This window comes from Pteropus alecto, unplaced genomic scaffold (genome assembly GCF_000325575.1).
Source record: "Pteropus alecto unplaced genomic scaffold, ASM32557v1 scaffold14, whole genome shotgun sequence".
Lineage (NCBI taxonomy): Eukaryota > Metazoa > Chordata > Mammalia > Chiroptera > Pteropodidae > Pteropus > Pteropus alecto.
The window spans coordinates 9,108,314-9,124,684 of NW_006436810.1; the positions used below are offsets into that span (position 1 = coordinate 9,108,314).

Below are 16,371 nucleotides of genomic sequence, written 5' to 3' on the forward strand. Positions count from 1 at the left end.
CTCAGGCAGAAGGAGGGATCAGACTGAGAGGGGCATTCACATGCAAAAAAGAAAAAAACTATGCCATTCAGAGGACATGCTCGGCAGGCCGGCCAGGAGGAGGGAGACTGGCATCTGAAGGCGAAGGGGAAACTGAGCCCAAGCAGGTGGGACTCGGGGACTTGGAGTCTGGAGTCGGGAAGGCAGAGCCAGTCTGGGCTGCAGTATTGAGAGACAGTTGCCAGGGGATCAGCAAAAGCAAGACAGGCCACGGCGTCAGAGAGCTGAGTGTTTTAATGGTGACAAACATGACGACTGCAGTGTAGATAGCACGGGGGAGCCTGTTCCTGGAAGCGGAGCTTGGGAGCAGGGGACACCAGCCCATGGCGGGCTTTGCGTGCTATTTGAAGCCTGGGAGTCTGCACAGTCCTCTTCTAGAAGGTTCTTCCTAGAGCTGGGTCTCTGCAGGTGGAGGGAGAGAAATCTGGAAGCAGACAGCCAGGATGGAAGCAGAGAGGGGATAACAAAGTCACGTTGTGCCTTCTCTCGAAGGTCCAGGCCCCTTGAGAGAGTTTTTCAGATCCTTTTTATTGACCCCCAAACCATATTTCCTTAAATATATCTGTGTATATGTGTTGCCTTTTCCGTTTTAAGTTTATTGCCATTTTGAAAGTCGAAGGTGTACTGCAAAGTATGGGATGTAACCAGAGGGCAAAGGAGGCTTCTGTTTAAGCTGTACCTTAGATCAACACCACGATTTTCTGCCTCACCAGAGCCAGTTTTCCCAGGAGCAACCTGTAATCCTGTAGCTCAGTCAAGTAGACTGTCAGAAAGTTTTGGGGTGAAAAAAATGTTCTGGGGTTAGATGACGGTGGTGGTTGCATAACCTGGGGAATATGCTAAAAGCCACCGAGTTGTGCCCTTTTAAAGAGATTTTATGGTGTGTGCATTCTATCTCAATTAAAAAAAAAAAAAAGACATGTCTAGATGTAAAGTTACGGTTAGTTTTAGGAGGCAGAAAGGGACTCTGAAGAGTACTCTGAGAATTTGTTTTAAGAGCGAGGACATCTGGTCACCTCTGGAGTCACGACTTCCCCGTTTTTGCCAGGAGCTAAAGGCTCCCGGCTTAGCGGGTGGGTGGGTTGAATGAGGCACAGCCGCACTCAGGCATGTAAACAAATTGTCTGCGTGTTCAGGTCAGATGATGCTCAGTGGGAACCAGGATTCAGAGCCCAGGGCGCAGCCACTAGCACCTGACAGCGTCCCTAAGCAGCTGCCTCAGGGGTAACCCTTTACCAAATTCCCCTAAAAAGAACCTTTCTGTATGTGTAACGTGAAGTATGTGCTTATCTCATATAGATTGTTGCAGCTTTCTTACGGGTCAGAAGCAGCTGATAAGCTTTCTCATCTGAAGTGTGGCCCAGCCACATCTCTATCTTACTTGCCTGTAGCCATCGGCATTGCAGATGTGTTCACGTGTCATCTCGCTCAGACACAGCCTATTTGTTAAGCCAAAGCTTTACCGCTTTGCCTCTGCTCATCTTTCTTCTGTGTGCGTATATTATCGTGCTAGACACACAGGAGATAGAGACCAGGAAGGAGAGATGGGGTGACTTCTGTTTCGTCATTCTTCTCAATTCCCACTGGTGCTGTCCTTAGGTCCCTGTCACGTGGTTGCATGGGGAGCATCCAAGTTGCGTTATCCGAAGTCTACGGGGAGTGTTAGCCAGGTCTAGGAAGCAAGTCCAAGTCCAGCCTTCCTGGCACACCTAGTGCTAGTGACACGTTTGACCTTCTCATCAACCTCAGAGTCACTGCCCCTGCCCCCATCCCTCCTGTAAGCCCTTGGCCTGGCCAGGGTGCGGTCAGAGAGATCCATGCTGGCTGCATCCCCCCATCCCCCACTCAGCCCAAAGCATTCTGGGTGCAATGCTCTCTCTAATGATAACACTTCCTTCTGTAACTGAGCTATCCTGAAGGTGCGTGGCTTCTTCTGCACGTGTTATTTCTACACCTTTCATCTAAGCTCTTTGATGTGTAGACGAAGCCTTCTGTGTCATCGTGCTCACTGGCCTCCATCGCCTGGCCACCCCACCCCACATGCCACTGCAGACCTCAGTGCCTGTCTGAACCGTTCCCGCTGTCTTAGAGGAGTCAGCCTTACCTCTCCCCCACCTCCACCTCCCCGTTCCTTTTCCTCATCCGGCCAGTTTCCATTGATCCTGTGAGACAGAGCTCGCTTGTCATGTCCCTCAGGAAACCAGCCCTGGCCTTCTCCTCCGCCGTAGCTCACACCTAGTGTATGAAGCCCCTGGAGGGCAAGGTCGTGCCTTCAGACCCCCAGGGCGCAGCGGGGAACTTGACCCTTGGTGCGGGTAATTTGATGTCTGTTCAGCTATTCAGTTCCACTGTTCAGTGTCTAACATGACTGCCTGTCAACAAGAGTGTGTTGTTTTTTTTCTTACACTAAGAAACCTAATGAGGAAAAGAGCTTTTCTGGGTCACGTTGATAAGGATCTCTGAGTGAATGTAGGAGACTTGGCTCTTCGCTTTACCTAGATGAGCAGATTCAGAAATTAGCATTTGTATTATAATCATACAGAAAGGAAACAGGCTCAAAAACCTTAGGCAGCAATTCCAGGGTCAGTCAGCCAGCAGGCAGTGGGAACTCCAAGCCCAAATAGTTCCTGTGACACCACGCTGTCCCACTTTTTAAAATTTTGTGTGTGTTAAAAAACTTTAAAGGTAAGCAGTATTAAATATCTTTTAGAAATCAGACATTAGTAAAACCAAATTTGACGTCCCCCAGTGCCATATGCATATTATATTCTTTTACAGTTTTAAGACCAAAGTTGACTGAGTGGATTGTCCACCGTGCGACCCGCAGAAGTGGGACCAATTTTGCTTTAATTTATCCTATTTCCATGAGCGTAACTGAAATATTTTTAAATGGTTAAATGGATTTTCATGCCAATATCAGTTGGTTTTGTATATTCTTAGGAGGAAATGAGCTAGAATAGGAAATTGACTTTTGGGAGGGGCTTAATATTAAACATAGAGCAGTTTCAGGACTGTCCATGGTGTTTTCTTACGCTTTTCTGAAATGTAATTGAACGATTCTCTTTTTTTGTTTTATTCAGAAAGAACTTGTATATAATCTCTACCTGATGTCAATTTTCTTTCAGGTGACTTTTCAGATCACCCCTCCGTGTGCCAGCAAGAGGCATTATGAGCATTTTGGACAGTGTTGTAACAAATGTGAACCAGGTTTGTTCTGAGCCACCTTTCATTGTCCCTCATAAGTGGGCGGGGCTTCTGTTAATTTTTTTTAATCTAAGGAAAGATTTCTGTCTGCCAGATGAGCAAAGAAATTGGATGGACTTTTTATGGTAGTGGCAGGTGGTAATGTCTGTCACTCTGAAGACAAAAACCTTTCTCAGTAGATAAAATCACTTAAGAATTAAAAACAATTTCAGAAACTGGTACTTAATTCATACTTGAGAAGGCAAGAAATCTTTTAAAAGCACATTTTAGTACTTTGTGATTCCAACTCTCAAAATATTAAACTCATCTCTTATTTAAAAGTATTTTCACAGAAAAAATTTGAGAGGGGATAACCATCCTGGAATTGTTGCTGCTGAAAATTTGCCTAAATCCTATTCTACCTTTTCCCCCATACCTGCTGAAGGGCAGAAGATGGGCAGGGTACCAGTTCTTCAAAGTTGTTCTGTGGGAATGTGGCCAAGTATTTCTACAGCCCCAGTGGAGTCCCAAACCCATGAGGTCCTCACTCCTTGTTCTGAGGAGGGGAATGTATCTTTGAGGAAAAGGTGGTTGCATTATAACAAGACCCTTTAGATATTTCAGCTACAAGTACTTCTTGGATGTGTAGACCCAGGATCCCGTGCGTGCGTGTGTGTGTGTGTATGTGTGTGCAGGGCTCTGCTCAAACTAAGTTAGCTGTCAGCCCACAGTGTACATAGGACTGAAGATGTCAACTATCCAGACTGATGGTAGGGAGCACTCTGAAGACGGGAGGGGAGGGGTGAAATGAAGCCCCTGTTGCTTAGTCCCCAGGGAACCCCTCAAGTTCTATAGACACCAATTTGAAAACCACCGTTCTTTTCCTTAGTCAGCAGAGGTTTGGGATGGAAAGGGTGATCTCTCATTTAGAAGAACTAGAAGACTGCTGTGACCACAGGCACAGCAGACCAAAGAGGGGCTATTTTAGCCGGCTGGGAGGCCTGAGGAGCCCATCACAGTGAGATATGGCCTTGTCTCATGTATCGGACCGTCTTGGAGACACTTCCTGAGATCACAGTCATGTAAATAGTCCAGTAGATTGGTGCATTTTTGTTGTATTTTGTTGTTCTGTTTTGTTTTCGTATACTTTCGCTTGATGTATTTTTTCTGATTTACGTTCCTTCTGATTTAAGGAACGTACATGTCTTCCAAGTGCACTCCTACCTCTGAAAGTGTCTGTCTGCCCTGTGGCCCGGACGAATACCTGGACACCTGGAACGAAGAAGATAAATGCTTGCTGCATAAAGTTTGTGATACAGGTGAGTTAGTCATATCAGTGGGAAGTGGGGGTAAATCATATTTTTAGATACAGCAGTGCTGTCTCTTTGGGGGGCTTAGGAAGAAATTTTGGCCACGGACCATGGAAGGAGGTGCTTCAGATCCCAGAAGCACTGCGTTAAAATTCATTTAGAGCTTTTGTCTGGAATTTGTCTGTGTTGTACTTTAATCATGGAACACATCTTACAGTTGACAAGATATTTCCACAGTGTTTCCACGTATGTCGTGTTATTCAATTCTGACAAAAACCCTGTGAGGTAGCCACGATGATCCCATTTTAAAGATGAAGAAACTGAGACTGGGAGGTTGAATGACTTCTCCAAGGTTAACCAGTAAGGAGCAGGGCTCAAAGCCAGATCTTCTGATTCCCAAGTCTTTTTCCTAAAACATGAATGTTTTATTAACTCCATAGTTTAATCTCCTTATCACACTGCTATAGTTTTTTTTGCCTCAAATTTTTAAAAATTATAGCTTATTTGTAGGAATCAGCATCAAAATAGATTCCTTAAATCTCAAACTAGAGTTTCAAAATATATTCCTTAAGTCTCAAACTAGAGTTTCCTGTCTTCCTCTTTTCTTTTTCGTTGTTTATCTGTGGAAGATGCCTTCGGGTTTGTCATCCTGTGGGGTTTCCACAGTCTGACTTTGGCTGGTTGCATTCCCTTGGTATCATTCAGCGTAGTCTTCTGTCTCTTATGTTTCCTGTAATGTGGTTGTGAGATCTAGAAGGCTGATTAGATTCTGGTTTTTTTGTTTTGTTTTGTTTTATTTTGTTTTGTTTTGTTTTTGGCAAAACTCCTTCCGAGTTGGCATGATGTAACTTATGTCAGGAATCATATCATAGCTGCTTTTCTCCCTTTGTGACATGCGCAGCTATTGATCATGACCTAGATTCATTTTCCTTAGGAGCTGCAGAAATCTGATGTTCCAGGTCTATCACTCCTTCATTTCTTAGCTGTAATGCTTTATAAAGAGAAATTTCCCTCGTCAACCATTCGTTACTCTGAAATACAGTACCAACAGAACGAATGCTTGTAACTTTCTTCACCGCTTCTCCAAATACTGACTTGGCCACCCAGCTTTCTTCAAAGCATTCGTACGAATATTCTGAACTCGTGAATTTTGACGCCTTTGAGGTGTTTCAACCTATTGCAGTTACTGGTCTTACTGGTGCTCAGATCGTCCTGCCGCCTCCAGGTGGCCTCCAGTTAGATACAAACCCTGGGGTCTTTCAGAGCTCACCTTGGATGTTTCCTGCCCTGCACCTGCCACCAGCCATTCCTCCAGCGACCTCAGTCTAAGTGCTAGGGAGGCTCATTGCTACTGGGTTGATCTTATTTATAGGGTTTTCCCCCCCCCAGTGGATATAACTAGGAAATAAGTATTTTTTTTTACATCATAATTTTTCTAATGTGTTAGAGACAGCTGACAGATTTGGGTTGGAGAAGGTAACATGGAAACTCTACTCACGGAGCAGAAGCATCTGATCAAGTCTTTTTCTTTCCCAGCGCTTAGTAATGACCTTGACTCATCGTTGTCTCTTGGAAATAAAGATTCATTCTGTCCACTGCCAAAATGGATTAAAACGCAAAAACCTGGTACATTAAGATAATTAAAAATATACCACAATTGTTGGTCACCACACAGGCCTCCATGCACTTGCATTCGAGTGGGATGCTGGATTAGAATTTTCGAAAGGAGCGGCAGTGTCCACGTGTGTTCCAGACACCGTGTGCACGTTCATGCATGCTGGCCTCGGTGTTGCCAAGCTGACCTCGGCCTTGGAGAGTGAACACGGGACTGGAGATTTCTCCAGGTTCACCATGCTCGGGCCTGATAAGGGTGGGAATAAGGACTGTCCCACTCTGCTGGCTGTAACTTGAGACAGTGAAAGAGGGAACAGGACTCTGGTTTGTTTGTTTCTTTTTCCCTGGCAACTCTGTCCTAGTAGTTCAGGCTAGTATAACAGAGTACCACAGATTGGGTGGCTTAACCAACAAAAATTTACATCTCACATTTCTAGAGGCCGGAAGTCCGAGATTAGGGTGCCAGCATGGCTGGGTTTTTGGTGGGGGACCGCTTCCTGGTTTCAAGACAGGCTCTTTCTTGCTGTGTCCTCACATGGCGGAGAACAGAGAGAGGAAGCAAGCACTCAGCTGTCCTTTCTTATAAGGGCACTAATCCCATGCATGAGGACTCTACCCTCATGACCTCATCACTTCCCAAAGACCCCGCCTCCTAACACCATCTCATTGATGGTTAGGAGTTCAGTATAGGAATTTTGAGGGGACACAAACATCAGTTTATAACAAATTCCTGTAAGTATTCAGAAATATAAAGTATAAGGGCCATTTAGACAGCCCAGGTGAGAAGGATCCAATAGGGGTAGAAGGTCTGTAAATAATGTCATCGTGGCGTGTGTGTATGTGCATGTGCATGTGTGCAGTTGATTCTCATTCACAATAATTATGTTCTATAAAGTCACCACAAACATTCCTCCCAGAGAAATACAGATACCTACAAGCCTCTCCTCACTTTTCTGGCCGCCAGTCAACACATAACCTTGTTGTATGTGTGTTTTTGTTTAAGGACACCTTATTAATAAACACTTTGATTCATTAACATTGGATGTACAGTCCACAGCACTGTAACTCATGTCTGAACAAAGTTTATCTAACACACGTATTTTCTCCGTAAGACAAATCACAGCCTTGTTGGGCTTAAAAGCACTAGACAGCACTATCCTTGGAGGCCATTTTAAACAGCGAAATCACCAACAAAAGGCACAAAAATGCCAAAAAAAAAAAAAAAATAGGACACTAAATAGACCACAAAAAGGACACTTATTTCCAGTATAACAGCTGAAACAAAAAAGCAGAATGTGTCACCTTATTCTCTCTTAGTCAGGAACATGCGTGCTTGAAAGTGAGTAGCTTAAAATTTTCACAATTCTGCGTGTGTCAGAATGACTGCAGAAGTGCCAGGAGAATTGGTTTGGGACAATGAAATTTTAGCGAGTAGATGAAATTGCAGACATGAATCAGTGAATAACTGTGTGTGAGCATTTACCTCTTGCACAAAAAGTGGGAAAGGCCTGGAGATTTGGGATAAGAAGACAGCACTTATCTATGTGTTGTCACAACAAAAGGGACAAATGTGGTAGTCTGCGTATTTGGGGAGAGATGAATTTTCAAGTATGTCTTCAGACCCAACCTCTACACTTTGTCACGTGATGACCCCTGCTTTCCAACTGAACTGCCGTGGCCCCATGGGATGGGGAGGCGGGGGTAGGGATCCCCAGGCTCCAGAAACCCCGTTCTCTTAGGTCCTATCTAGCATTCCTGTTAAGACCATTTATCACATTCGAATTTACTAAGAATCAAGAATCTGTGACACCTCTTTGCATTAGCCAAAATAGTCGGTGATCATAAACCTAGTCCTTCATCTTCCCGCTTACGTGAAAGTCGACTTTTAAAAAACCACAAGGCTCTTAATTATTGAGAAAGAAAACCCTCTGGGTCTTTCTAGTGCCAGCACAGGAAGCTGAGAGGGAACTTGGGAGTTCCTGAAAGCCAGTGTCCTGAATGAGCCCTAGGGGGCGGGAGGCCGGGCGCTGGCCTGGGAGGCGCGGCGCTGGTGCCGCTTTGCTGGCTGGGTGGGTGGAAGGCGTGTGCAGCCCTGCGCCCGCCCGCGCTGCCTCGCCGCCCTGTCTCTCTCGCCCGCAGGCAAGGCCCTGGTGGCGGTGGAGCCCGGTAACCGGACGGCCCCGCGGCGCTGCGCCTGCACGGCCGGCTACCACTGGAGCGAGGACTGCGACTGCTGCCGCCGCAACGCGGAGTGCGCGCCGGGCTTCGGCGCCCAGCACCCGGGTATGGCGCTGGGTCCCGCGTGGGTCCGTCCGCGCTCACCAGGTCTTGCAATGACCCTGCGGCCAAAGCCAGCTTCCCTGCGTCATTCACGCTCCCGGGCGCCAGGTGGCGCTAGAGGAGCTGGAGGGTCCCCGGGGATGGAGCCCAGGTTAGGGACTTCCAAGGGATATGAGCGCTTGGCGCAGGTGCTTTCCCCAAGCCCTTCAACTGTGAAACCTTAGGCTCCCCACTTGCAGGGGTGGGGAGGGAACCCTCTAATGCAGTGGTCTTCAAACATTGTGCGCCCCCATTAGCACAATTTTGAAAAACCGTGCATCCTTCTGCATATTCGTAAGTTGACAGCTCAATTTTTTTAATTAAAAATTTAAAGAGTTGCTAAGGACTTAGTTTCTAAAATAGTCGATGAAATAGAAACACCATAGCAATTCAATACCCATTATCATTTATTTAAAAAAGGACAAATCAACCTTAACAACTGGAAATGTCCTATAGTTCTTTTCTCTCCTTTGAGTTGTATACAGTTCACCTTCCCTGCAAAATTTTATCCTAATGTATTTTTGTACTTGCAGGGTTTTTACTAATCACCTTTTCATACACTTTTACGTAAAAAAAAATTAAAATGGACTTATTCGAAATCTTAATTTTAAAAAAATTTCTGTGACTCAAAGTTCTAAGGGTTAAAAAGCAGTTCTTTTGGACTAAGCTATTTCTACAGTTATACAATAGGTCAAAAATAAATATATTTTGTTATATATAACTATAAAAATAAAAGGTTTCTGAAATTCATAATGAGTGGTTTTTTCCAATTAGTTCATACAGTCATGGTTGAATATTGCTTATTGCTAAAATGCAACTGAATTCAACATTAACTCTGTTTCTGCTGAGTGCTGAGAAACTCATTCACGTAAATAACTAAATGGCTAAGGGAGGAATTCTGTTCTAGGAGTGCCACTCAATTCTTTAAGCACCTTCTGAGTTAAATGTCCAGGATCACATAGTGGTGTGACATTAGAGCTGTTTTTAATAATCCCCCAGTTTAGAAATCAATTGTGTCCTTCAATTTTGGGGAAAGTAAAGCAATAGAAATCCTTTTGACTTGAAAATGTGTTTCTTAAAGTCATTTACTTTCCTGATGTCTAGGAAGTATACCAAAGCGGTGTCTTCAAGATACAACAAATGATTATTTATACCTGTTAATCTTTCCCTTAGAGGCATTGAGTTTTAACCCAGAATACTTTGACAGAATTAGGAGAATTAAACTATTATTCATTTCAGTTCATATTGAGGAAAATGTCTGTCACAGAATCAAACTAGTACAGTCAGCCCTGATTATCAAATATATCAACTAAACTAGATCAGCTTTCTCTTAGAAAAAGTCTGACTTGATATTTTAATTATTAAAATAAATCTCCCTGTGACAGTTCCCTTCTGAATTCTGATTCTCAGATAGACAAGTCCCAGAACCTTTCCGCAAGTCTGTCAACCGCATAGGAAAAGGTGCCGCTCCCTATTCTGCTTTTTTTCTGACTGGCGTTCTCTCTGCCTTGCTTCTTTGGGAATGGTACATTTTTGGGCAATAAGTGAACAGAGGGGGGGACATAGATCAATGAAAATGTCACTCCAGCCCTACCTTATACTATACCCTTGAGTCTTGAACAACACGGGTTTGAACTGCGTGGGTCCACTTATACGCACATTTTTAAAAACTTATAGTATCAATAAATACAATACAGTATTTTCTCTTTCTCACAACCTTAATAAAATTTTATTTTCTCTAGCTCTATTGTAAGAATAACATGTATAAAATACATGTTAATCGACTTTATGTTATCGGTAAGGCTTCTGGTCATCAGTAGGCTGCCGGTAGTTAAGTTTTAGTGGAGTCAAAACTTACATATGGAGTTTTGACTCGAAACCCCTAAACTCCACATTGTTCAAGAGGCAGCTGTAGTTGAACTCTGAGCCACTCAGCCTGGCCCGTTCCCCATTTCCATGTCGCACGTTTGCTCTTAATAGACAGGGAAAGACAGAAGCTGTACCGACCTGCTCAGAATGCAGGGCTCTGCCGTCACCAGTATTCCCTCTCGTTCTGTGCTTTTTGGCATCTCAGAGGCTTCGCGCCATAGCAGGATTTGGAGTAGGTGAGAAGTGTGACTTTCGTGAAGTGGGAGAAGTGTGACTATGAAGGGGGAAGAGGAGGGGATCTTCAGGGAGCCCCTGGCAGGTCGGCATGACAAAGAGCAGACATGGAAACCTGGTGTGTGGAGTCAACGCCCCTTAGCCCTGTTGCCTCTTAGCTCCTTAGCCCCTTTGTTTTTAAGGGTTACTCTTCTAGAGTGTGTTTATCTTTTTAAAAGCTGTTTGAAAATTAACGTGAGTGTCCAGATGTCAACCGGGCTTTTGTTAATATCATTTCAAGGCAAATCAAATTGCTAGATTGAGGGGGAGGGGTATCTTACTTATTGAGGCAATTGCAGAAGTCAAGAATGTACCTCTCCCACTTAACACTGGGCAAAGAACATGTAATTCCTTATTTTAATGTTTTATTCATAAAAATAAATCACAGAAGGGCCACCAACTTCAAGAGTCATTTGTGGTTTTGGTGCCAGCCAGTTGCCTGATCGTGACATCACATGGCAGGCGACATTCTTCTTTATTGGGATTACCAAAGGGTCAGCACGTGTCCGTAAGCAGTAAAGATATTAGATGTAGGAAATCCGAGACGTTTCCTATTTTGATAATATAGTTTATGAGGAATATGAGAGAGGTGAAGAAAGCTTACTAGCCAGAGCCAGTTCCTGCTTTCAGCGCTGCGGCTTAAGGCAGGGGTCCAAAGCCCAGCCACCACTTGCGTTTTGTAAATAGAGTTGTATTGGAACATAGCCACACCCATTTTTTTTAAAACAGATTTTCTCTGACTGCTTTCATGCTTCAAATATTTGTAGCCGAGACCAGAAGCCTGCAAGGGATATTTACTGTACAGACGTTTATAGAAAAAGTTTGCTTCCAACTCTGGGTTCAAGAGAAGGAGGCCCACAGCATTTTTTTTTTTTTTTAAGAAAGCTGATACTCCCTGACTTGGACTGGTGAGATTAAGCTGGCCGAAGAGGTCAGGACAAGAAGTTTCCCTTAACAGCAGTAAAAGGGCTGCCATTCTCTGTAAACGAAGGGTGATGTGAGCCCAAAGGGCGGGAAGGAGAGAGCAGACTCGTGCCTGATTAAAGCAAGTCAGGCAGCAGGCTTCCTGGCCAGGAAACGAAGTATCAGTGACTAGGACGGTGGCTCTGAACAGCAAAGGGTCCACACCTAACTTGGATACTGGCGTTAGTGGTCTGATCATCGCTCTATACTCTACTGCTGGGATCGGGGGCCCCTCTAAAGTCTTTGGGGGCAGGAGGGGTGGGGAGGCCAGGAGCAGAGGGGCCAGCTCCTGATCTCTGGTCTTCTGGAGCATCATCCTGGCCGATCTCTAAGTGTCCTTGTTCGGTTTTTGTCTATTCTTTTTGTCCATTTGTTTTTTTGACAGTGCAGCTCAACAAAGACACGGTGTGCCAGCCCTGCCTTGCCGGCTACTTCTCGGATGCCCTCTCTTCCACAGAAAAGTGCAAACCCTGGACCAAGTAAGTGGCAGTGAAGCAGCCGAGAGAGTTTGCTGATTTTAAACAACTTGACCTCCACTGTCTCGTCTGGGTGGAAAACAGACCGATTCATTTTGGCGAGGCGTCCTCTGGAAGCCATGTTCAAAATGGAAGAAGTCTGTCAGTTCCATGCGGGTAAAATGAACCAGGCCAACCGACTCTTGTGCCTGATGTGTGCCAGGAACTGTGTTACTTTTTAGATTCAGTTTGATTTATACTTGCAGCTTCTTTTTTTCCTTTTTCTGACCTTATCTAGTTGAAAATGATGGGTGACGTTTATTATCATTCACTCACCACTCCCACTTTTCCCAGCTTCCCAACACCATTGGTTTATGTGTCCAGAGATTTGTGCATATGTGTGTTGTGTATGTGCATAAATAAGCTTCCTGTTTATGTAAATTTTGCATACTGTAAACACTTGGGGTTTTTTTTTCACAAAATATATTTTGAAAGAAGCTCATTCTATATCAGTTCTCTTAGATCTTCATGGCTTTTTATAGCTACATAGGATTTTGTCGTAGAAATGTACAATAATTTATTTAATAAGTTTCCTATGGCTAGTCATTTAGGTTGTCTTTTGCAGTAATTAATAATTTTAGAAGCATCATCTCATACATATGCTATTTCACACTTACGTTAGTATATCTATAGTGGAACCCTGGGTCCTTTCATTAGGTTGAATACTAATAACATAACGATTCAGTTCCCAATATATTCTCATTAAATATTTATTTTCTAATCTACTTATCCAAGTTTTATGTTGAAAAGATTTTCTATATTTTCAACTTAAAAAGAGCATTCATCACAAGTTTGTCAATTAGAAGCATTTGGAATCTTCTTTAACGAAAAGACCAGTCTACTTTCTTTCAACCATGCTCTCGGGGAGGTTCTTAGAGAACACTGGCAGTGGCTATTCTGCTGATTCATTCGTCCTCTCGGGTGATGTAGGGACAGATTCTGGAGATCCAAATGTCCAGGAAGACCTGGGTTCTGGTCCTGGAGGAACTAGAAATCTAGTGGACGAGAGTCTTTTATAGCTTTTTTTGTTTGTTTTTTAAATATATAAAACCAAAGCACATAACTACTTTCTCCCCACCCACAGCTGTACCATTCTTGGAAAGACAGAAGTGCATCATGGGACGGATAAATCAGATGTGGTTTGTAGTTCTTCTCAGCCATCTACAAAACTCCCAAACGGTAAGTTTAAGCAGAGCAGGTTGTTTGGTAGATGTGCCTGAGTCTAGTCAGCTCTTCTAGAGTGCTCCCGAATTACTGTTTCCAGAGGGTTTATCTGTCCCTTTTGATGTCATCCCATCCATGGTCAGTTTAGTATTTTATTTTGGTCAGCATTTTGCTTCCAGATATGTTGTTTACTTGATAATTTTCTACTCTGGAATCAATAACTAATAATATATTCATATGTACAAAAAAAAGAAAAAAGTGAACTGAACTGCAAACGTAAATTAAAATGTCCACGGATGGTAGGGATGTTTCTAGATTTCGGTCACCAACCAGAGTAAGCAACTTGTTAGACTATGGTTATCATTATTTATGACACATTTTGTAGATCAAATTAATTTTAAGTACCGTGCCGAAGATTTATAGAAAGTCGTCAGGTAACGGTGAATGCGGGTTGTCCAGGCGCATGAGATGCTGCTGAGGAGGGTCCAGATATCACAGCGTGGGAGGGGACGTCATGTCAGGGAGACCATTCTAACGAGGCCAGAGAACCTAGGACACAGGAGAGTGGGGTTGATGAACTTTGACTAAGAAAGTCAGGGGTTTAGATATGACATTTTGAGAAGCAAGAGGACGTGGGTATGGAGTTCCACGGTCAGAGCTGCGTTTTAAAAAGACCATTTTGAAGATACCATTAAAAATAACCAAGGAATAGCAAGTTATTTTTTTAAAAAGAGAAGGGGAGGAAAGGCAGAGTCCTGGAAGCCAGGTCATGCAAACCAAGAGTTTTTCATGTAAAGGTTCTAGCAACGAAGGGATTAAGGGGGAATGAAAAAAAGGGTGGAGTCCATGTCATGTTGGAGATGAAACACCTGAAACACTTCACAGGGTAGCTGTGGTTCTGTTCTCACGGCCAGCGAAACCCTCGTGCCTTGTTGTTATTTGGGAAGAGACGTGCCAAGGGGCTTCCTTTTGCCTCAGAGGCCGTCCGCCTGGAGAGATTGAGGTGCTCTGTCGGTAAGCAAAGACGGACCTGGATGGCATGGTCAATGCGATGTGAGTTCTAAAGTGGAAACATCTCCACATGGTCCCGGGCTGTTCTCACGCACAGTGATGCCAAGCAGCTGGTCGCCCTTCCGAATGTGAGCGCTGCGTGAGAACCTCCAGTCAGGGCCGGGGACCGCCCCCCTTCCCTTATTCCGGACCAGCATCCTCGATTCTGGGCTTTGATGTAAAGAGTTCTGTCTTTAAACTTAGAGACTGAGATTAAATAACGTTTTATTGCCATTTTTCTCCTTCTCTTCCAATGCAGAGCCCGGGATTTACTTGCCCACTCTGACTGTTTTGCTCCTCTTCGTATCCGTGGTGTTAGTCGCCGCCGTCATCCTTGGCGTTTACTACAGGAAGAAAGGGAAGGCGCTGACAGGTATGGTGTCTGTGGCGGTTCTCGAAAGTGACTCTTGAAGAAAATAGATCACATTTCTAGTTATATACTTTGGAAAATGCATATGGCACCCGCTGACTACCTCTGGTGATCTGCTAAAAATACGTGCCTCGAGGTGGTTGTGCTTAAATTAAAGGGAAATACCATTTAAGTGTAACCCATTGTTCTCTGGCAAAACAAACAAACAGAACCCATTGTGCTTATTTCTGTATAAGCCAACAAGAACATTCTAGGGTCAGGAAACTGATGACTCATAAACTGCGTGTTTATGTCATGTAGGTTAAACAGGGTCAGATAGATATACATTTATTCTAGAATACAAACATTTTTAATGCACCCACTTAAAACAAACAGTGGTGGGGGGAAAGTTTGATCTGAGTATTACCTTGAAATATGAATCTAAAATTATAAAAAGTTATATTCAGTAAAACTTGGGTTTTACTCATTTCGAGAAGGAATAATCAAGTGTTATTTTGTTTATTGTGAATAATTTTTGCACTAAAAATTGATAGTGTGTTTTTACATCACATCGTGTTTGACTTTTATACTATAAAGCTAAAGAGGTGTAATTTTTAAGAGGATTCAAGGCTTCATGTGGCTTCCCAAGTCACCCCGTTCTCTTCTGAAGCACCTGCTGTCTCCCCATCCCTTTGCATTTTCGGTTGCTCACTTGTTTATCTCGTCCACCTCTGCTTTGCAGTGATCTGATCGGTTCTCCCACGTCACATGCATGGCCTTCATGAAACCCTGCATATCTTGCTATTTCCATGAACATCACATTACCTCATGTAACCGTAGGCAATCAAAGAAAATTAAAGAGGGAAGATGGTGATCGTGGGTGCCAGTGTTAAGCAGAGAGCAATGTTAAACCAGTTCTTTTAAATCTATTCGTTGTTGAATATTTTTATTTACTGTAACAACATTGTAACTGGGGATTTGAATAACGCATATCCACATGATGCGGATGGCTCATATAGTCATTTATGTGTGAGATAAACAGACTTTCGCTGTTTGTTCTTTAATTTTTGCCTCTGTAAGAAGCTCTTAGGCCATCTGATCGATGAGGACAATGGGCCTACCAGTTACGAAACTGGGATTTATGACTGTTAGCTTTCTCTTCGTTCCTTCACACAACACATGACTGTCGGCCACCAGGGACCGGACTGACAGGGGTCTCAGTACTGGGCACACAACGGCAGTAAGTGCCCACAGGCCCTCATGGAGGAGGTGTCCCAGTGGGCAAGGCAGGCATCAGAGCCACAGAGTGAGGCTGCATGTAAATAGGGAAGGTGCACAGCACCAGGTAAGCAGATGACAGAAGGGTCTGCCCAGCCTTGGGGGCAGCCAAGGCCTCCCAGAGGAGGAGAAGAGAGGGTGGGGAGAGCTGAGATCTGAAAGACAAACTGGAATTGACTAGCCCCAGGGGGTCAAGGAGACTCCAAAGCATTCTGTACGGAGAGAATAGAGAATTTCTAGAGAATTTCTCCGCAGAGGGAGCAAGGCGAGCTGGGGGATGGAAAGAAGTTTAGAACAGTGGGAGATGCAACTGGAGAGGGCGGCACAGCCAGATGACAGCAGTCCTGCAGGCTTTGCTGAGGAATTTACTCCTTGTTCTTAGTGAAGGGAAGGAAAAGCAGCCCTCTGGTTTTAGCATAGAAAACAGATTTGGAGATGCGGAAAG

At 44.0% G+C, this 16,371-nt stretch overlaps 1 protein-coding gene across 1 annotated transcript in view; it reads left to right on the forward strand.

Annotated features, from left to right (window-relative positions):
* TNFRSF11A (TNF receptor superfamily member 11a) overlaps nucleotides 1-16,371 on the forward strand; it is a gene marked incomplete at its 5' end in the record, with an annotated part of 48,893 nt that overhangs the window by 17,591 nt on the left and 14,931 nt on the right. Inside the window, 6 exons of the mRNA XM_025048124.1 lie at nucleotides 3,165-3,246; nucleotides 4,416-4,541; nucleotides 8,286-8,429; nucleotides 11,956-12,049; nucleotides 13,170-13,264; nucleotides 14,559-14,672. Coding sequence (XP_024903892.1) covers nucleotides 3,165-3,246; nucleotides 4,416-4,541; nucleotides 8,286-8,429; nucleotides 11,956-12,049; nucleotides 13,170-13,264; nucleotides 14,559-14,672 — 655 coding nt within the window. The remainder of the gene's footprint in view (nucleotides 1-3,164; nucleotides 3,247-4,415; nucleotides 4,542-8,285; nucleotides 8,430-11,955; nucleotides 12,050-13,169; nucleotides 13,265-14,558; nucleotides 14,673-16,371) is intronic.